This window comes from Solanum lycopersicum, chromosome 9 (assembly GCF_036512215.1).
Source record: "Solanum lycopersicum chromosome 9, SLM_r2.1".
NCBI lineage: Eukaryota > Viridiplantae > Streptophyta > Magnoliopsida > Solanales > Solanaceae > Solanum > Solanum lycopersicum.
Window position 1 is genome coordinate 68,986,516 of NC_090808.1, and position 22,511 is coordinate 69,009,026.

Consider the following 22,511-nt stretch of genomic DNA (forward strand, 5'->3'; position numbering starts at 1 on the left):
TTTACTTTCTTTTTTTTTGAGCAAACTAAAAAACTTGTGAGAAAACGTTAGACTATGGTCATAAATTTGTAAGTTTGCAAACGTTGATCGTAGTCTAGTGTTTCCTGCTTTTCAGAAGGATTAATTTTTTCAAAGGTTATATTACACAATTTTAAAATAGGAACAAAATCGCGGCCTTTTTCGTGCAAGTCAATCAACATTTTTATCATTTGAATCTGTTTATTAAAAATTCTAATTTTATCTCTGATTTAATTGAACATTGTTTTATGTTAGACCTATAGATATATTGTTCGATAGATGTGAAATTATGACAAGTGAATGTGTTAAAAAGGTGGATAAATAGTCCTAAAACTTATATGGAATGAAGTGAAGTAGTTTTAAAAGACTCGTAATTGCTTGATATTGATATTGATTTAGCTAAAGATCGGGTGGCGATGAGCGGATAGTTTTAGAGTCACTCTCATTATTTAGTATTATCAAATTGAAGATTCGTAACTTATTTGAGACTTAGTGTAGTCTTTCTAGTGCCCGCAGCCAACAAGATTCTTTTTAACATAACAGAGCTCGAATCCAAAAGTTAAAGGTCGAGGAATCCTAACCATCCCGCCACAACTTGAGTGTTCAATAGCTTAAAGAATTTTTGTTTCCTGAAATATTTGAAGTTAAACCACTGGTTATGAATGCAGCACTTTCATTTTCTTCACCAACTCCAACGATGCGCCAGATTCCATTTCCCTACGGAAGGCAGAAAATTACATGCTCACATTATCAAGATTGGTTTATACGACTGTTCCTTAAAGCTTTGCAACAATCTCATAGACATGTATGGGAAATGTGGCCTTCTTGATGATGCCTTACAACTGTTCGACGAAATGCACCATAGGGATTTAGCTTCATGGGCCTCTGTTTTTACTGCACATAACGAAGCTAATCAACCCCAGAAAACTCTTCTCCTCTTTCGCAACATGTTTTTAGATGGTCTTAGGCCTGACCATTTCGTTTTTGCTAGTGTTGTTAAGGCTTGTGCTAATTCGGGTGCGTTGAGAGTTGGTAAACAAGTGCATTGCCAGTTCTTGAAATCGGTGTTTTCGGTTGATGATGTTGTTAAGTCTTCGTTAGTTGATATGTATGCGAAATGTGGATTACCGGATAATGCAAAATCGGTTTTTGACTCGATTTTGGTTAAGAATTTGATTTGTTCGAGTGCAATGATATCGGGGTATGCTCGTTGTGGGAGGAAGAATGAAGCTTTTGCGCTACTAGGGGAGTTGGGAGAAAAGAATTTGCAATGTTGGACTGCTTTGATATCTGGGTTCGTGCAAAACGGGAACTTGATTGATGCAGTTGATGTATTTCTTGAAGTAAGAAGAGAAGGGGTTGATATGAGGGACCCGTTTATTCTTTCGAGTATAGTAGGAGCTTGTGCTAGCTTAGCTGCACTGCAACTCGGGAAACAGATTCATCGATTAGTTTTAGGGCTCGGTTATGAATGTAGTTTGTTTGTTAGCAATGCCCTTGTGGATATGTATGCAAAATGTAGTGATATTGTGGAAGCTAAGAAGATATTTGATAGCATGTTGACAAGAGATGTTGTATCTTGGACCTCAATTATTGTCGGGATGGCGCAGCATGGACAAGCTATTGAAGCTTTGTCGTTATATGATGATATGATCTTGGCTGGCCTTAAGCCAAATGAAGTAACTTTTGTTGGACTAATCTATGCTTGTAGTCATGTTGGATTAGTAAACAAAGGTAAGAGTCTTTTTAAATCCATGATTGACGATTATAAGTTAAGTCCTTCTCTGCAGCATTACACGTGCTTGTTAGATCTGTATAGTCGTTCAGGTCACCTTGAGGATGCTGAGAACCTTCTTAACACGATGCCGTTTCAGCCTGATGAAGCTGTTTGGGCTGCTTTATTAAGTGCTTGTAAGCAACATGGAAACACTGAAATGGGAGTCAGGGTCGCTAATCGCTTACTAATTCTCGGACCAAAAGATCCTTCAACTTGTATACTGCTGTCAAATACATATGCTGGTGCAGCTCTGTGGGACAATGTCTCTAAGTTGAGGAAGCAGATGGCAAATTTGGAAGTGAGAAAAGAACCTGGCTACAGTTCTATTGATTCGGGAAAAGAAACTACGACGTTCTATGCAGGAGAAGCATTGTATCCAATGAAGGACGCGATTTTTTCCCTCCTAAAGGAATTTGATTCTGAGATGAGGAAGAGAGGTTATCTTCCCGACACCACGTTCGTTTTACATGATATGGAACAGCAAGAGAAAGAAAGACAGCTCTTTTGGCATAGTGAGAGATTGGCTGTGGCTTATGGAATTCTGAGAACTGTTCCTGGATCAGTAATAAGGGTGGTGAAAAACCTTCGAATTTGTGGCGATTGTCACACTGTTATAAAGTTTATATCAAGCATTACAAGCCGAAAAATTGTCATTAGAGATGCAAATAGATTCCATCACTTCAATGAGGGGGCATGTTCATGTAATGATTTCTGGTGATGGTATCTTCAGCTGTTAGATGTCTATCGCCCTCGAAAGTTTCAAGCTACACTATTGACATCGATCCTTGGAAACAGAGGCGGAGCCAAAAGTTGAAACTTGTCGGATCTAGATAAGAATGTTGAAGATTGCATCTGATTTTCTCAGGAAACAAAATGCTACATGCTTATTGAATAATGCTCTACAACTTTATGTCCTCATAAATATATGTTAAGTTCTATCAAATCTAATCAATACCAATCACTATATTATCAGTGCAATCTCAGGTTTGTTGAAGGAAATATAATCTGAAAAACCAACTCGCCGGTAGCTATTCAGATCTTGCATCTTTCATAGCTAAAAAATGAGGAATCATTTGTATAAGTTGTCAATTTGCTCTTTGTAAAGAGCTGCAACTCTGTCTCTCTTGATTTTCATAGTTGGTGTTAGCAAGCCACTATCAATCTGCAGTAAATAAAAAGGTCTAAGATACAGAAATCAACTGACGTTAAACTCGAATCAAATTTGGTAAAGAGGTATCGCGATAAATGGTACCGTGAAAGGTTGATCAACAACAAGGATAGGTCCAACTTGAAACGAGCAATCTGAAGTCCTGTATTTGTTAAATAAGAGGGGAGATGATTTTTGTTCTAACAGAACTGAAAACGACATATCAGGGTCAATGTAGAAGGTGCAAGCAAGTGCTTACCATTTTCGCAACTCTTCGTGTAATAGGCCAAGTGCTTTATCTTTGCTAACTTCAGTGGTTTCAGAATCAACAATAGCTGATCTTTTAGCTGCTAACAGAACCTCTTCCTTGTTTGGTACAATTATAGCTCCAAGACGCCGTTGATCCTACATGTTATTGATGTCAAACTTATGGAACGTGAGAGAGTATCTTAACTACGCGCTCAATAATAGCATCTCACCTGACCAATGATAACGATCTGCTGGATCAGACTGCTTCCCATAGCAGCTTCTTCAATCTCCGATGGTTCAACATTCTCACCTAGTTTTTCCACATACATATAATAAAGTTCAAAGCTGTGGATTACAAAATTACTCGTAAGATGAAACCCGTCTCTATGCAGTTTACCAAATAGAACGTCATCTTCGATAACAATCCACACAATAAAGGCTCTAATTCCAAAACACATTACTGACAGAATGCCAGAACAACGACAAACTTAATGTTACTAGAGTAGTCCAAGAGCAGACACACTAGAAGTAATTATAGCTTACCAGTTGAAAGGACTATGGTATCCTTTGCACGGCCTTCAAGGACTATTGCACCCCCACAATTACGACTTCTCCCTATAGAGAGATCAGGCACAATCCACCCAAGATCACCAGTGTTCAGCCATCCGTTCTCATCAATAGCTTGTTTTGTTGCCACCGGATTCTAAAGAAAATTTACGAGATATTGATGGTTAATTAACACATATAGCTCAAAATGACTGCCAATGAAGGCAAAACATACTTTTGATGTCTTTTATTATGACCAACACGTAAAATAGCAACTCTTTTCCAATAAAATGAAGCAGTGTCGCAATAAAATAAAAGGTAAAGAAAAGTAATGATGCCTCGTCATAGATGTCCGAGGGAAGACAACAACATCATACCCAATGTAATCCCACAAGTGGGGTTTGGGAGGCTGGATGTACGCAAACCTTACCCCTACCTTTGTGGGGTAGAGAGGTTGTTTCTGATAGACCCTCGGCGTCCAAGGGAAGACAAGAATATATAATTTCGGATCAAGCTATTGCATTGCACTAATGGGTCTAACTAAGAGGAACTACAGAACTCATTAAACAAAAAAAATATGCACTAACCTTGTAGTAGCCTTTCATTATAAGTGGCCCTCTAGCTTTGACTGTGCCTTTTGAGCCAGGAGGAAGGACTTCATCTGTTTCAGAATTTACGACTTTTACCTCTACATGCCGAATGGGGCGACCAATTGAGCCAAGCACCTTCAGAGATCAACAAGGACTATGTTATATGATACCACATTCTGAAGTATGCACAGCTAAAGCAAAGTAACGATAGAAACTAGCCTACGAATATGAAAAATACAAATAGCATTTTTGTATGGTTAGAAGCAACAAATGTGCCATTATGAAACAATTTGACATGATGGTTGTGGTATTATGACATCTTCAATGGATACAACTCAATGGTATTGATCTGCACCTATTTCATATAAGGCATCCCTATAAGAAACATCATTATCAAAGAAGTAGAATTCTTTCGGTTCCATATCTATAAGATACAATACTCACGTTACATGTAAGACTCCGTGCAGCAATCACAGGAGCTGACTCTGTCAAGCCATATCCATTCTGAATCTTTATGTCAATTGCCTACGAATTACAAAACCGCATATAAGGAAGGATCACCAATCTAATCGTCTACTTACAATAAGACTATAGGAACTACTAACCTCGAAGAATTTGTCTACATGGGAAGAAAGACTACCACCCCCGCTTATGCCAGCCTGTAGAATGTAAAGGAAGGTAATCAATTAGTGTCTTCACAATCCAGCGGACCTAAGTCACGTTTGCCTCGCAGAATATAAGTTCAACAAACAGTAGCATGGTGTTTATGGAAAAGAATAGAATGTCGTTGTTAACAATGTCTGAAAAGATTTAAGCTTACAAGCATGCATTTGGGCAAACAACAGCATGAGTACATGTAAGCTGCTACTGCAACCTTTTCAAAATATTTCCGCTCACATTAGCGTGAGAAAAACATTCACCTCTCTCTTCAAATTTCTTATTTTACTTTCTTCTGTTTAAAAACTTAAACTTTTTTCTTTCTTTCGGGGATAGGTAGTGTACCAAAATGTCACAAGTTTAACAATGACACATCCAACCTCAAAAGAGTTGCCTAAATCAGTCAACTGACTAGTGTCACACACAATTATAAGGCCTACAACACAGGCATTTGTTTTGCTAGTTCAATAAGTCCTAAACTTCAAAGATGCACAGGTAAGGAACATCACAAGTCACTAGCAGTTGCATATCAAACCTTTGAAATACCAATGCCTGAGTGTATTTTACTGTAAACAATTTTCTTGGCCAGCATATGTAACGGCAATAGTATAGCAGCAATAGTTTGAGCCCACAACCAGTCAAGCAATGATACAATATATGAAGGTTGCTTCGTGTCCTTGGTTAAACATTTCCCCTGCATCACAGGCCATGAAGGAAAAGAGTAAATCATGATTAAATCAATGTGCTCACTTGGGCGACAGATTATAATTATAACCAGAAGTACATCAAAAATCATTCCTCGAAACAAATTGAATAACTTACTTTCGTAGTAAGAGATCATAGTCAACTGCAAACATAAACAAACGTGCAACTAGTGCAACAGAATCCCTAATGAAAATAATAACACAACCAAAAAAAATAAAATATGATGGAAAATGAAATATGCAAGAAAAGATACAGTGCAAGCTATCAATCCATTTTCTATTACATGTGCAGATCATAGCATCTAAAGTTCAAGAGTTCAATCCTCGGCATCCATTTTAACAGGTAACAGTTTAAAAGTCCTACTATACGTGTGAGGCAAAAATCCAGTTGGAGAAGAACAGTATTATATGTGATCTTCCTTAACTAAGTGGTACAGCCTGAGGCAATTGTTGAGAGGTTGAGGGATTGACATAAATTTAGATAGTCATGATCAGAAATCTGTTTATAATTGCTAATCACCCAATGACAATGCTCATACACTCAATATGCTTCAGTATTCAAGTTATATATTTTAATTCCAAATATTGCACCGTAATTATACAATCTGAAGAGTAACTATTACTTCAAAATAGAAAATGTAAGAGTCCATGCCCACATACATCTAAGAACTCATTTTGTGAAAAAGATGATAAGAATTTTGAAACAGTGTTCTAAAAATAGATACTAACACAACTATTATAAAGTTCGAGTATTCCTGAACAAAACTGTGCTTATTCACTATAATAATGGTGCATATAAGCTGAAAACTTAGTACAATAATATAAGGGATTAACCTCGTAAATCCTTTTCGCCTCCATGTAAGCCATACTGATCCTTAAAAATAATTGGGCAATATGTTTACGAGCAGCAGAGTTTGAATTGATCTGCTTTATGATTCCACTGTAAAGTTCGTAATCGATTATTATCTAATAATATAGAATAACCAAAAAAGGGTATCACAAGAAATGTTACTAAGCACAAATTTTTCTAACAATTTAAGCGCAAGAAAATCAAAGTTATGAGAAGCTACGGATTATACCTGTATAACGTCTCATACACTAGAGGAACACTTATCAGGTAATGTGGCTGATAACGCCGCAAATCTTCCTACAACAGTAAGAAGATTGTTGAGGCAGTGGTAATAACGATTAATAATCGAAGTATAAATATATTTTAAGGGGGGAAAATACTGGGGCAGAGATCAGATCAATGGTTTAGACTCTTTCAGAACATGAGGGCAAAAAAGGGGCACAAATTGACTAAATAAGAAACCCATACAAAATGCACACACCTTCAAATTCTTTACGGTTGTGTACACTTGCTCCGTTCCACGTGTGAATATGAAATACTCGCAAGCACGTTCATATGCATGCCAAGGCGGAAGCATGCTTAAAAATCTGTCCCCAGGTACAGCAGGCACAATCTCCCACAAATTCAAAATCTAACAAAGAGAACAAAGGGGGTCAACAACTTTACTTACTCAAAAACTAGCAGTACAACATACTTATTGACACCACAGATACCTTTGGAAGTTACAATAATACTAAACGATGGAGAACTGGCCAACCAGAAGATCAATAAGAAAATACCAGTAACAGCAGAAACATTATTTTATATGTAGAATGATAATATTACTGTTTTTTTGGTTTTAGTATTCACTCTGCTTTTGTAATTATTATTTCCGACTGTACAATAATTCTTTCTGGTGACGTTTTAGTGACATTGTAACTCTATTATGTGACGTTCTGCTGGTACCCCGCGCCTCTTTACAGTGATCGCTCTGGTAGAACCACGACTCTTTTACTCTCGTGAAAATTGTTTTGATTACTCTAAGTTGTCAATGCAAGCAACGCTAATGATGTCCTAAAGATTTATGCAATGTTACCTCTTCACAATAACGAAGTAAAGATCCATTTATATGCCACAAGAAGCACCTCATTTTTCCTACATAATTACCATCAACTTAAAAGAGAAAAGAATTTCATATTTTTTCTTTTGGTGACTTTTCATTGTTCTAGCAACATTAAGACAATAAGCTCAGTACTCAAGTATTAGTTTAGTGTGTCATGTATCTGAAATAAGTAAACTCATGATGTTTCACCAACTTGAGTTTGAGAACTTCTGGAAGTAAAGAAAATTGTAAAATATCTGGTGTTCCTCGACGATAATGTCATAGCTAAGAATTCAAAAATTAGGGTTCTTTCTTTAAAAAACTATATAAGGAGCCAGCTTAGTAGTTAATCTACAATTCAGCAAGAGTTATTTTCTCATTTCTTCCTCTCTCACAATCTCAACCTACCTTTTTCTCATTGACGTCTTTCCCCAAGGGTATTTTATTCGTTTTTCTCAGAAAAAATCACAAGAGTACATAATCTATTAAAGCATTAATTTTAAGATGAGATAGTGCGCAAGTTTAAAGAGAGATCGGTTCATCAGTCCTTTTTCCCAAATTTGAACCTCAAGTTAATACTTAGCTTCTTTTCATATAATGACGACTAGAACAACAGGATAAAGGTAATAAGACACAGATGATCCTGCAAAAGTGAAATCAACTAAAGAATTCTAAGCACTAGAGTAAATGTACAAGTGCAAACCTGGTGAAGCAAATTTTTATGCGTAAGCATGACACCTTTTGGATTACCAGTGGTTCCGCTAGTATAAACAAGTGTAGCCACATCATCAGAGTTGATTGCTTCATATGAATATCGTTTTCCTAAAACAAATTTGTTAGCTACTGATATTCTCCCAATAAGAATGTGGAACTACATTACTGGAAAGTGCAACTTCAGAATCGAAGACAAAATAAAAAGGTTACCAAACTGAATATTGCGTTGAGCATATGACTTATAAACACATAACTGCTCAAAACATATAGGAACGCTAACTAGATAGGGTGCTCAAATGTTATGGTAGTTGTAACAGAAATAGAAAGAAAAGTTAAAAGGGAAGTAGAACAATCACATCGGGACAGATCACTCGACCAAAAGCTAGCCCCTATTAAAAATTGGGATAAGGTACACTAGCCGATAAATTTCCATTTGTTGTTTTATTTCACTGGGCACAGAATCAAAACTCTAGAAGTAAAGTTCAGGATGACCTTTGCATAAACCGAAAAAGAAGCATAAAAGCCAAATTGTGATGATAGAATTAGCATGAGGTTCAGGATATTGATTGGCATGCTGAAGACTCGAAATTGAATCTACTAAGTAATAATTATTGTGTTTACACCAGGCAGGAGTTATCTTTTATCGTTAGTGTCTCATAGAGCTCACAGACATAACATATACTGGGAAAGAGTCGGGAAGATGAACTTGCAACTTGAAGTACCTTTTAGCACAATTCTGTTCTAATAAGATGATAAAGAAAAGCAGAACGATAAAAACTAGCAAAAGTACTAGATGTATTCCATTGCAGGATAAAAAATCAAGGAAATTTTTTTGTGTGAAGAAAAAAAACCACCAATATATCATCTTAGGAAAACAATAATTAGTTTTAAGCAAGAAATAATTTTTTTAAACTTTAATGTAATTTATATTATGTCTCTTACAGTAAATGTCTTACTGGCATCTTCAGAATCAAGTAGATCCACACGACTCTTGTGACCCAATTCTACAATCTCCTTATAAGTATATATAGGATATCCCTGTCTGGCTTCTGTTACAAGGCTAGACTTCTCTCCCCAAAGTAAAATAACAAATCGTAGAGCTGCATGGGAGCCAAAGGTGTCTGCAATCCGGTTGTACATCTCAGGATTGTCAATAGCAAGAGCGACACTGGCAAGGCAATGATTAAAATGATAATGATAATAATCTTATCACAGTCAAAATGCATGCAGAAGAAAATTGTTTTTGTTTTTGGGTTTAAGATGGATATTGTGGAGTACATTCGACAATACCTTCTTTTTATCTTTGGAGAAAAACATTTTACTATTAAAAACACTGGAAAATGAAAGATGAGAAAAAGAAACCTGAAATTAAAGAATAAAAAGAGAAAGCAAAATGCAGTAACAAATAGAAGTTCTTTAAACTTGTTGCTGGCGCACACAGCAGAGATAACTACTTCGTCGCTGCTGGTGCAAAAAATAAACAACGGGAAACACATGATCCTACACTGTGTGCACAAGTTGCTTGCAAAAGTTTATGAATAGAAGTCAACCACATAAACTACGTAATCTTCTAATCAGATAGAACAAATCTAGCCAACATAATCGATCATGGAGGCATCTTGAAGGCCATCAAGATGTCCATTTTATTTGTTTAGTTCATCAGCTTCAAAAATGTAACCAGTATCAACTACATGTCACTACACCGAACAAGATTTTCTTAAAATAATAAACAAATATAGTGAAACTCGGATATGAGCAGCAGACAAATGTCCAAACGATTTTATTTCTATGATACAACAAACTTTTAGGGAGATAGTGTGCTTCTGAAGGTAGAGTTGTTATTCTAGAAACAAAAAAGGTTACTTATACATGTAAAGGCAAAGACATAAGACCTATCATGCTGTCAAACGAGGATATAATACACATATACCAATCTGTCAAGAGATCTTTCATTTTGTATTGTAGTCAATAACAGTATCAACATGTTCAAAAATGAGAGGCAGGGAAAAAACTAATCAGGAAAAACAAACGAGAAGAAAGACAGGTAGAACCAGTAAAATGCTCACTGACAGGTTAATAAGAACAACCAACGAATACCTGCACTAACCTTTCAGAGTGGCTGTATAACTGCAATAGCTCTTGATCTGATGACCTTGAACCCCTTACAACATTAATAGCCCCGCTTGCCATCATACCTAAAAGAATATGACACTTTACAACAGAGCTTCCAAATAGATTGAATATAATCGAGGATTCAGGTAAAAGACTAGTGTAAACAGTTTCGGTTCTTGTTTCTCCTGCTGGTAGTACTAGTATTATTCTCGGTACCTTAAGTACTTCAGTATTTCTGTATTACTCATTCTTAGGTTTCTAATGCTACTTGTTGTTTCTCATGCCTCTAATTTCCAAAATTCTGTAATTCCGACGACGGGAGCAGGAAACAGAAGAGAAAAAGGTAATGTATAAAAAATAAAGCAAAAGATTCACCATTTCTAGAATCTATGGATGGTGTCAATTGATTTACCTTGATCTGCAACAAGCCATCGACATGAATTGTCAGCAAAGAGTGCAATCTTTTCATGTGGCTTTAGCCCAATAACTCTCAAGCCTTCGGAGAAATCCACAATTTCCTGATCAAGCTGCAATTTTTGGCAATGCATTTAAAGAAAATACAGAGAATAGGAGAGCTGATAACATAGTTGAACATACTTATTTTCCCAATTATCTAGTTGCCTCTTGCAAAAACATGGATAAAGTAGTAAATATAAAAGCCAGGCATCCAATTACACCCAAAACAGATTTTTAACTACGAATACCACAATTTTACCACAGATTTTTACTAGAAACATTAACATTAGATTAAATTAAAAGGAAATTGCAATGTGAAATTTCTGTTCCCTCACAGATTTTCAACTCTTTAGATCACCTCTAGAAGCATTCATGATACTGTTCATAGACATCATATTCAGAGATATTAAGTTAAAAATAAGAAATCAAATTCTGCCACTCATTTTTCGGAACAAAAGAACTTAGTATATACGACAAATTTACCCGAAAGAAAAGGAAGACTGACTAACTAATGTTGAAGCAAATCCCTAAAGTCAAAGGCAAGGCCATACACCATTTGTTTTGTCCCATGTAAGAGCAATCAAATAATTGAGCAAAAGACTAGTAACTCTAAACCAGCAATGACTGATAAATACTAGAAAAGAAGATCGTAACTACGGACTCATGTTGATAAAATTTGTTCCTAGCAGGTACTTACAAATGAAAGAAAGGGAAGCTCATGCATATCGATAACAAGATGGATAGTCTCATGCAGTCACCAACAGTGATCCACTACATAAACTTGTGAAAGCAACTACCATTCTAGAGAAAAGGCTCTCAAATAATAGAACTCATGGTTGACCTGTTTATAAGTCATGGTTGTAGGAGGATCATGATATGGGTCCACGACTGCTACACGATCACCAAATTTCTCTGCTGAAGTCCGCCAAATGTCGGGAACGGTTCTCCACTCTGTCAAGGGCAACCCACCATTACCTGACAGCAATTCACTTTCCAGAAAAGGCGAGCACTTCCTGATATCCACTTCTGCAGTCTGGAACAATGATTTAATGAATCCCATAAATAGAAACATAATAGAAGCAGTGTTATCAAAAGAGAAAGGCGCAAAAGTAATTCTAAGGTCCTTTGGGGCTTTAAGTGAAAGCGCAAATAAAGTACTGAAAAAAGGTGTAAATGGAGCAAAACTACAAATATGTATGTGTGAAACTGTGAATAGATAGAAACCATAGATGCTTGATGGAAAAGAATATATATCTCTTGTAAAGTTCAAATATCTTCAAAATCATCGTTTGTAGGTTCAATAGTGTAAACAAAAGAGATGATATCATAAACATAATCGACTCCTTATATCTGTAAAAGGAATCGGTCCAGTACTTCGACAGATAATAATCAGACCTGCTAGGTGCTGCTCTAACTATCAATGAAATTAATGTACTTACATTAGAACATTATTGCAAGAACGATACATGAAATGCATCAGACACAAAACTGTAAGTTGGAGGCTAACTAAACTTAGTTGGCATTAACAAAATTTCATTAAAACACGAAATAGGGTACTGAAATATCCATTCAAGAAATCTCCACTCCAAATGCACTTAATGCTGTTTATACTTCCAAAGCTTAAGTCAATTACAGCAACTATACTTTCAAAGCTGGACTCAGTTATAACAAATAGGAACAACACTGCACCATTAGTATACAACAGTGATAACTGCTCCCTCTGATGTGAGACGCTTACGTCCCAAAAAATGACACCTTTCTATTACAAAGAAATTACTCCCTCTATCCCAATTTAAATATCTTACTTTCCTTTTCGATTTGTCCCAAAAAGAGTGTCAGTTCCTGTACTTAGTAAGCTTTTCAGTTCCAATATATAGTGCATATATCAGGGACTGCACACATCTCATTTCTTAAACTGCATGCCAACTCATTGGAACGGAGGGATTAATTAACTTTAAACTTCAAATTTTACCCTTAATGACATAATTTGCCGTCAGACAGATGTCTATGACGTGTCTTGACCACAAGTTTAAAAAAAGATCCGTCTTTCTTAAACTAAGTGCCTAATAAAAGATCATCACATAACATGGGCACAGAGCAAGAGCAGTATTACACGAAAAGAAGCAAAGGGTATTCAAGAATCACCTTAAACTCTCTTCATTTCTTAAACTGCTTGCCAACTCATTGGGACAGAGGGAGTAATTTACTTTAAACTTCAAATTTTACCCTTAATAACATAATTTGCTGTCGGACAAATATCTATACCATGTTTTGAACCATAAGTTTCAAAAAAAATACAATCTTTCTTAAACAACGTGTCAAATAAAAAAACATTCACATGACATGAGTACTGATTGAGTATAATTCACAATTAAAAACTAAAACATTTTACTCCAACAAAACACAGCAACGACATTAAACCAAAAGAAGCAAAGGGTATTCAAGAATCACCTTAGACTGACAGTGAACTCGACCAAGTTTTCGACTTTTCGAAACAAGAATTGTTACCAATTGCTGCTGAGACCAAAACTGGCTAACCCCATGTCTTCCCCTACATGGGGTAGCAAAAAGATTGGATTTCAAACTCATAGTAGTAGTAATCATCACTGGTAATCTAAAATTTTCTTTGAAAAAGATAAATCTTTAAGAGTATTAATGATGAGAAGAAAGAGTCAACAAGTATAAATTAGGTAAGAAAAAGAGCAGCATTGAAATATACGGAGAAAAATAATCAATTGGCCGAATTAACTGCAGAAGGACATTTAAAGAATTTTAATTTACAAGTGTTGACAAAAAAACTCCATAAAAGTTGAAGGATTGAGACATTTTTAAGAATTTTATTTACGAGCTAATCGTCAAAAATATATTTAAACTATTAATGTTGAGTCTAGTTAGACCAATATTTTGATTATATTTACTAATTTTCTCTATAACTTAAAATAATTATATATTATCTTACTAATTAATATTAAATTTCAAGTCAAATATGCTAAAATATGAAAATAGGCAAGCGAGATTTCTATATACATATGAATCATATTAGATACATATATTAAGACATCAGATGCACGAAGAGTGGCGATAGTCAAATACACATGAATACATTTAGATACACTGTATCTAAAACATATTTGAATGTGTCAGATACTTGTATTCAAAGTCTAAAATTTGATAAGATATATAATATTACAAACTAATATAAATCTAAATAATTAACTTCTAAAAATAAAGTTAATATAATTTTTATAAGTGCGGTAATTAATAACTATAATTCGAATAATAAAATTTCCGTCTAATAATTTAGATATGAAACTCGGAAAAAATGAAAACTTTATCAGTGGTGACAAAGAGTGTGTGTTGTGTTTAATACTAGCACTACTTTATTAGTGTGTTAGCTGACAAGTGACACCAACAACCAACCTATACACACTTTTTTGGTTAAAAATTAAAAAGAACATGTTCCTACCTGTCCCATTTATGTTAGCATAATAAATGAAATTTGGGCAGTCAACTAAGTTTTAATTATTATTTCCAACATTTTATTCGATAATATTTATTATAGTATTTAAGAATTTTTTTAAAAAAAAAAATTAAAACATTTTTAGATGTTTTATGATGGTAGCGTAAAAGAAGAATTTAAAATTTAATTATAATATAATGATAGTATTATTTCAAATACAGACTAAAAAAAATAGTGTCACATAATATGAGATAAAAATAATATAATTTTTTGTGTATATTTTTTAAATATTAAAGTTGTTAACTATTGTAGTTTCTACCTACATAGCTTGACGCAACAAATTTTGTTGTTTTGCTATTATATTGATGCATAAGTTATATACAAATTATTTATTCAATTGATTACATTATATATGATTTAAATTACTATCAAATATGACTATTAGAGCAATAGTTTATATTTAATAAAGCTATAAGGTAATACCTACTCTTTATCTAAAAACTTATGTAAACATCTCAATTTTTTTATTTTTTTTTAAAAATACTTAAATTTTCATAAGCTTTGGCCAAACATTATAAGTATCCAATGCTAGAAGAATATATCTTAATAGAAATGTGTGCCAAATTTTGTACATTATTCCTACTGCCAATAGAGGATAGAGTGAATGTTTGTCATTTGTTTAGAATTATTTAATAGAAAAATAGGGGCATGCATGTGGTGGGTGCATTTTTTAAAAAATTATAAATTAATACTTAATTATGGAAATTTCAAATTCAACATGAAGGCAAATTCAAAATTTTGAAACTCAATTTTATCTTCCAACTCCAAGTTAGAAAAGTTCTTCAAACATGAGAAAAATATTGTTTGACATACATGGAAGTTTAGAAATTTTTAGAGTTTTAATAGTGAATTAACCGATCATTCGGATATATATAGTAACAAAAGCATTATGTCAATATAATAAATGTCTTAAATTTGCAAGTTCTTCGTATGATAATTTTTAAGAGAATTATGAAAATCAACTAAGAATATCCAAAGAGGAAATCTATTTATTTGTTGATGTAGAGTTAAAAGTTGAATCGAAAAAGGCAAGCATGATTTGATTGATATGAATAACAAGGTTGTTTTTGCTCATATTTTTGATTTAATTTATTATGAAGTCTATGATTACTCGGCGTTTGTGATAGTAAAATCTATGAATAATAAATACAACATGGATGGAGGAAACCTAGCTATATCCACTCCTATGCAAAAGTATTGTAGATATATTAAAGAAAAAATGTAAAGGCTACTTGAAGATGGATGATTGGAGTAGTTTGTAAAGATATTTGAAGAGAAAATTTATTTAATAAATGACATATTTAAGAGCGTATATTACTAGGAAAAATTACGCAGTTAAGCAAACTTATATTATTTAATTACTCATTATAACTATAGTTTGCTATAATTACCATTCGCGACTAACATTATACATAAATTACGTGGACTGATTTTGAGTTTGTATAATTAGTCATGTTTGTATATGTGTAATTAGCCAGAATATAAAAATACATGTGTATAATATACAATTATTTAACATATATACATATACAACTCACCTCACTCCCACTCTCTGCCCTCTCTCGTTCGCCTCTCTACTCCCTCTCTCAATCTCGCTCGCCTCTCCTCCCTCTCCCAATCTCATTCGCCTCTCTCCTCCCTCTCCCAATCTCGCTTGTCATATATACAAATGCATATGTATAATATACAATTATATACATATACAATTCACCTCTCTCCCACTCTCTGCCATCTCTCACTCGCCTCTCTCTTCCCTATCTCAATATCGATCGCCTCTCTCCTCCCTCTTCCAGTCTCGCTTACCTCTCTCCTCCCTTTCTCAATCTCACTTGCTATATATACAAATACATATGTATAATATATAATTATCTAACTGATATACACATACAATTCACATTTCTCCCATTCTTTCCCCCCCCCCCCCCTCTCTCTCCTCTCTCTCCCAACCTCACTTGCCTCTCTCCTCCATATAACATGTAGTTATGAATTGTAGAGTAATTAAGCTATTTTTAAGTGGCTATATGTGAAAGTTTTTATTGGGCTTTGTCACAGTAAATCCAAAACAATATGTGCTCTGGACTAAATAACTTCCCCTTTTTACCAATTTGGAGGTAAAGGATTGCACATATAGCCAATTTTAAGGACATCATTTAAGATAGAACCGAAGTTCTTAAATTCTTTACAAGTTTAGCCACTTTAAAATAATTTCAAACACACAAATCTAAATTTTTCTAAACTCCAATCATATGCATCTAAAGTTTTAGTTTGTCAGAGACTAATTTCATAATATTTGAAAGCAAACAAACTTCCGATATAAACAAACTCAAGTTTGGGTTATTAGAAATTACCTTGTATTGACTTAAGAAATTGTAAAAAAAATATCCTAATATTAGATTACATTATATTGATAAAAAAAGATAAATAATTAATTTAAATTAATAAAACTTTTAATTTTTAATCATACAAGAAACCGAACTAACATGATTAATCTAACATGCCAAATAAAGAAATAATTCTTTTATAGTTTATCCCCAACATATTTACGTGTTGTTTTTGCCGTCCAATAAATTTTTAAATATGTAGTTTAATCAACCCATCATTAAATTAAAAGGAAAAACAACAATATATGATGGTATGGCTTAAATATATTTGGATCAACTTCATTTTTAACGCATTATGATGAGACAAACAAGTGTTTTTTTTACTTCTAATTTAAAAAAAATTCACGATAAATCTATCTTTTTTTATTTTAATGAACGTTATTATATCCGAATTAGTCTAATGAGTATATCAATAAAAAAAAAAAAAAAAACATCCATGATTGACTTTCCCTTGGCCCTTGAATCATGGCACTTGTCTATTATAATTACTAATTTATGGCCGTTATTAATTAGCAGAGACAGAGATATTAACACTCTGCATTAGAATAATGATTAGTGGTTACCAACAAATTCAAGATTAAACATCTATTTTGACCTTTGTACATGTTTCTCCATGCTAATCCTCTACGTGTCATGTCATGATTATGACATTTTATGCAAATATAAATAAATAAATTGATCGATGAATTATGGGGTGCCATCTCGTATAAATGAAGTCATTTTAGGAAAAAAAAATATGACATTTTCTTTAGGTGTTTTGTTACCTAAAATTGATAAAATCATTTCTTTAAATGAATTACTATTTGATACGCATAAATCACGGAAGTCATTTTTCATAAACTATATCTTGATTTGTTTTTTTATATTATTAGCTTTGATTATCATTTAGATTTTTTGAAAAATACTCTTTGAATTTAATCGTACGTTTATTGATAAATATGTTTTTACTCATCCATCAAAGACTCTAGAATTTATTTCGGAGAAAGCATGAAAAATTACTTTTATTGTATCAACGCACTCCGTGTATTATTATTATTTTTTTCTTTAAAAAGGCTATGTGACTATCTTAAAAAATATTTGATATGCGATGATTATTTGGCATATGGTCCCCACTACATGTGCACCACAACTTGACATTAAAAAAAGTTTATAGCAAGCAAATAAAATATTATACTTACTTATATTCTTTTTCATTCCCATGTGAAATATGACTTCACACTTGTAAAACTTCTTCAATTATAATATTTGTTTTTTCTTCAAAAAACAGAAAAAAAAAAAAACAAGAAAAACAGCAAAAAGATAGGCTACTGACAGCATAGATCCAGCAAAAATTTGTTTCAACATGACAAATCTTTGTGGCTCTGAAAAATCATCTATTTACAAACTCCACAGGTTCTCTTACAGCCTGGCAATATAGACTACATATTGTAACTTTTTAAAAATGTCGAAAGGTGCGTGTCAAAAAATAGTATACTTTTTGAAGGATCAACGAATAAAATGTTGGAGAAGTACTACACAAAGTAAGAATATTCAACTTCATGTTTGGAGGGGGGAACTCAAAATTTTATTTACATTAATAATGTAATATGAAAAAATTTGTTACAATTTTCTTCTGTCTTCAAAGAGGCAAAAGAAAATGTGACATTCACCTGACTTTTTAACTGTTTATCACACACCTTACATCAAGACTATATTTTAACTTAAATATGTAATCACATAAAAAGTAAATGACATTGACCAAGAAGAAACCAATGAATCAATGAATATTGGCATACTCTATGTTGATCCATAAAGGATTGAAATCGCTCTGAGGCGTGGCGTGGCATGGCATGGCTTGAACTGTTGTCAATTTTTTTCGCATATCATCTGCAATCTGTTGAACTGAAAGTATCTGCGAATCCGGAAGGTTTTGAGGGTATGCTCGACTGTGAATGACTGATCGAGAAGTCATCGAACATTCTTGAAGTTCCTTCATCAGCTTGCCACCTTTGAAGGGCTTGAGGAAGGCTCATGTCAAGGTCAATAATACCATAGCCGTCATCATCTTCACTTGTTGTAGGCTTCCACTGCTCTACAAGCGGACCAAGGACGTTAACAGCATGTCCCATATCAGGCCGCTGAAAAGGTTCCCGAGCAGTGCAATGGCCAGCTAACTCGGCAACCTTGGAAATGCTCTCATATGTTTCATCATCAGGATCAAGTGTCGAGTCAATAGCCTTTCGGAGGCTTTCTTTGTTGATAAGGACTCTACGGAACCATGTAACCAAATGAGACCTCTCATCTGGCATTGTTTCATCTAAAGCTTTTCTACCAGTAATGATCTCCATCAAAACAACGCCAAAGGCGTAAACGTCTACTTTGGTTGTGACTCGTCCAGTAGCTGTAACAAAGAGGAGATGTAATAGGATAATAATTCAGATGCTGATCCACACGAAATGGAAACTTATCTTTTATAATAGTAGCATATAGTTCATGAGTTCGATAAAAATGACAAAGCAGCATTTACGCATGGAGATTGCCTCAGTATTAACACTATGTGCCAAATGTCTCTAAATGTAATGAAGACCAGAATGCCTAGCAATGCAGATGATCGAATAATTTTAAAATTTACTAAGATCTAAAGTTTACAGCTAGGGGCATACAAATCAGTTCTCGGTTAAAAAAGATGTAATGATACAAGGAGTGGAAATGCTTACCCGCGTATTCAGGTGCAAGATAGCCAAAAGTTCCAGCCAAACGTGTCTCCACAGAATACTTTCCATCAGGGGCATTTCTAACCAAACCAAAATCTGCAACCTTGGCTCTCATGTCGTCTCCGAGAAGGATGTTTGACGGTTTTAAATCTCTATGAATGAAACTTTGTTGTGCCAAGCTATGAAGGTATTCAACCCCTCTTGCCACATCCAATGCTATCGTTACCCTTTGCTTCCAAGTAAGAGGTTTGTAGCCTAATTCTTGCCATTCAAACAAATGCTGACTCAAAGTTCCTTGCGGCATATACTCATACACCAAAAGTCTCTCATTTCCATTAACACATGAACCAAGTAGAGCAACCAAGTGCCTATGTCTGACTTTGGTAAGGACCGCAATTTCTGCTTGGAACTCGTTCATTCCTTTGGTACCCATTGCCCCAGATTCCATCCTCTTCACCGCGATTTTAGTCCCATCATGTAGTTCACCCTTATAAACAACTCCAAACCCTCCTCTCCCCAAGATATTTTCTTCACTGAAGTTGTTCGTCACTTGTCGAAGGACCTGGATGGAAATGGCAACATTTCCATTTTCAAAAACAGGTATCTCACTATGATCACCGCTGCTCTGACTTTGTAACTCACTGGTGCCACCAGTATATCTATTCGAACCACCCACGACACTTGGGAGACTAGGCTTAACCATTTCATTGCTTTTCTTCGGAGTCTCAACCCTTCCAAATCTCTTATGGCGTCTCTTCATGTAACATTTGTAAGACACAAACAACACTACTAAAACGAAAAGAACAACAGCTATAACAACACCAACAATCATTCCAACTGATGGCCCTTTTGAACCACCAGATGAACTTCCACCTTGACCACTGGAATTCGATCCAGAACCATTTCCCCCACCATCATCCCCAGTAGTAATATTCGTCCCAAGAAACAAGTTACCATTATGATTGAACTTCACTCTAGGTGGAAACAATGGTATAGGTCCAGACAAATTATTATTAGACACATCAAGAACTTGTAAATTAGGCAAAGTTGTCAACCTCTCCGGGATCGTACCAGTAAGATTATTGTCATTCAAAAACAAGCTCCTCAACGAAGTCAAATTCGCAAAAGCAGGCGAAATAGTACCTGAAAACCCCCTCTTACCTAAGGTAACAACAGCTACATTCTTCCCAGTGGTATCACAACTTATAAAACTCCAACTATTACAAGCATCATTCCCCTTCCAAGACTCAGCCAAAGACAATGGATATCCAAAACCACCAGCCACATCAAGAAGTGTAGTGACCTGTGGATCACACGGTCCCGGAGTATCCTTACAGAAACTATTAGTAGTTCCAAGTTTAACCTCAACCCCATCTTTAAACTGAGGCATTGGACCCTGCAACCTATTGTTCTGTAAAGTAATATTCAACAATTTGGGAAGAGACATCACAGACTCAGGTACAATACCAGTAAACTGATTATCCCTTAACTGCAAATCAAATATATTCTCACATTTTGACAAATCAGGAATACTACCAGTAAAAGAATTAGCATGTAACCAAACTTGAGACAATTGTGTCATACTTCCAATCACATCAATACTACCTGATAACCCTTTAACTTGATTATTCAACCAAAGATTCATAATTTCAGAACCCCCAAAAGAAGCAGGCAAAGAACCAGTAAGATTATTATAAGACAACCTTAAATTCTGTAAATTAGGAAAAACATCAAAGAAATCAGGAATAACACCAACAATACTTGCATTACTAGCATATAGAGATCCCAAATTTGTACTTTCAGTTAAATACATAGGTATTTGCCAAGGAGAGAGTCCCGCATTTTCACTAATGCTTAAAGTTACTAAACTAGGAACCCCCAAAAGGAAATCTTGAGGAACAGAAGTGAATTGGTTATTGTCCAAGAAAAGATCAGCTAATTTTGACATGTTGGCAAAAGAAGGTAAAGGGCCAGAAAGTTTGTTTTTTTGAAGTGAAAGGGTTTTAAGATTAGAAAGTTGAGTAATTTCAGAAGGTAAAGAACCAGAAACAGATTGAGAATCAAGATTAATTGAAGTTACTGTAGCTGAAGACTTGTCACAAATGACATTAGTCCAAGAACAGAAAGGCTTAGAAGTTGACCAACCAGAAGGAGTTGGAGAAAGAGCTGCAAGAAGCTTGGACATAACATCAGCATCATCTGAGAAGGTGAAAGAAAGGGAAGTGAAGAAAAGGAGAAGGTGGAGAAGGAGATAGTGGTGGTGGTGGAAGGCCATTGATTGTGAGCGGGGTGGGGGTGGAGATGTTAGGGTGGTGGGTGCATAAATAAGGAAAAATGGAGATTGGGGGGGGGGGTGTCTGGGGGGGGGGGAAGGTTTCAACTTTCAAGTTTGTTCTTGAATTATGTATTTTGGTTTTGCTAGACAAGAATGGAGATGTGGGAGTTATGTTGGAAAAGGAACATGAAAAGGGGTAGTGAAGGTAAAAAAAAAGACATTTAGAGAGTTCGAATTTGAAATTTTTAAATAAAATAAAATATACTTATTTTTCTATTACGATTCTTAAAAATGATTTGTAGATTTATTTTTTGTTTTAGGAAATTATTAAATAAAATAAAATATTATTTATCGCTCTATCGCAATTCTTAGAAATAATAGGTGGGTTTATTTTTTATTTTAGGATTTATTTGATCATTAAAATTCCAAATACAAGTCACACCCTAATTTCCCTTTTTCCTTCTTAATAATCAGAAAAGTTTCAACTTTATAGAAAGTTGCTTTGATCCTACTTTATAAGAAAATTGAACTTCATAATTAAGTTAAATGCTTTATATAAGAAATATGCACTAAAATTATGAAGTTTAGTTTGAAAAATTAACTCAATTAAAAAAAATAACTTTTCATTAAAAGAAGCTAACATAATTTGTTCCTAACATGTATACATAGACTTCAAACAAATATATACACATAAGTCTAACTCAACCCAAAATGATAGTTCATAAGAAGAGGTTTGTCCAA

At 34.4% G+C, this 22,511-nt stretch overlaps 3 protein-coding genes across 3 annotated transcripts; 1 reads left to right on the forward strand and 2 right to left on the reverse strand.

Annotated features, from left to right (window-relative positions):
* Positions 1-6: 6 nt before the first annotated feature.
* LOC101250161 (PPR protein MEF35-like) lies at positions 7-2,773 on the forward strand. Its single transcript, XM_004247845.5, has one exon. The coding sequence runs from the start codon at positions 681-683 to the stop codon at positions 2,511-2,513; it is 1,833 nt and encodes a 610-aa protein (XP_004247893.1). The 5' UTR covers positions 7-680; the 3' UTR covers positions 2,514-2,773.
* On the reverse strand, positions 2,652-13,638 carry LOC101249020 (probable acyl-activating enzyme 16, chloroplastic). The gene is made up of 18 exons (NM_001329582.1): positions 13,353-13,638; positions 11,743-11,934; positions 10,858-10,972; positions 10,441-10,528; positions 9,290-9,501; positions 8,323-8,441; positions 7,020-7,169; positions 6,768-6,835; positions 6,523-6,628; positions 5,520-5,678; positions 4,933-4,986; positions 4,772-4,852; positions 4,325-4,462; positions 3,735-3,894; positions 3,422-3,501; positions 3,202-3,347; positions 3,048-3,105; positions 2,652-2,957 (listed from the first exon to the last, which is right to left on the reverse strand). Exons 1-18 carry the CDS (start codon positions 13,503-13,505, stop codon positions 2,865-2,867), a joined length of 2,172 nt encoding a protein of 723 aa, NP_001316511.1. The 5' UTR covers positions 13,506-13,638; the 3' UTR covers positions 2,652-2,864.
* Positions 13,639-18,343: 4,705 nt separating this feature from the next.
* On the reverse strand, positions 18,344-22,034 carry LOC101249304 (receptor-like kinase TMK4). The gene is made up of 2 exons (XM_004247842.5): positions 19,499-22,034; positions 18,344-19,182 (listed from the first exon to the last, which is right to left on the reverse strand). The coding sequence occupies exons 1-2, from the start codon at positions 21,768-21,770 to the stop codon at positions 18,665-18,667; spliced, it is 2,790 nt and encodes a 929-aa protein (XP_004247890.2). The 5' UTR covers positions 21,771-22,034; the 3' UTR covers positions 18,344-18,664.
* Positions 22,035-22,511: the final 477 nt, after the last annotated feature.

Bases quoted from the DNA above. Each gene is read 5' to 3' on its own strand.
- LOC101250161 (XM_004247845.5), top strand. From the start codon at position 681: ATGCAGCACTTTCATTTTCTTCACCAACTCCAACGATGCGCCAGATTC.
- LOC101249020 (NM_001329582.1), bottom strand. From the start codon at position 13,505: ATGATTACTACTACTATGAGTTTGAAATCCAATCTTTTTGCTACCCCA. The intron at 6,836-7,019 runs GTGTGTGCATTT...TTACTGTTGTAG, and splicing joins CAACCGTAAAGAATTTGAAG to GAAGATTTGCGGCGTTATCA. The intron at 6,629-6,767 runs GTATAATCCGTA...CGAACTTTACAG, and splicing joins GTGTATGAGACGTTATACAG to TGGAATCATAAAGCAGATCA.
- LOC101249304 (XM_004247842.5), bottom strand. From the start codon at position 21,770: ATGGCCTTCCACCACCACCACTATCTCCTTCTCCACCTTCTCCTTTTC. The intron at 19,183-19,498 runs GTAAGCATTTCC...TCTTTGTTACAG, and splicing joins TCTTGCACCTGAATACGCGG to CTACTGGACGAGTCACAACC.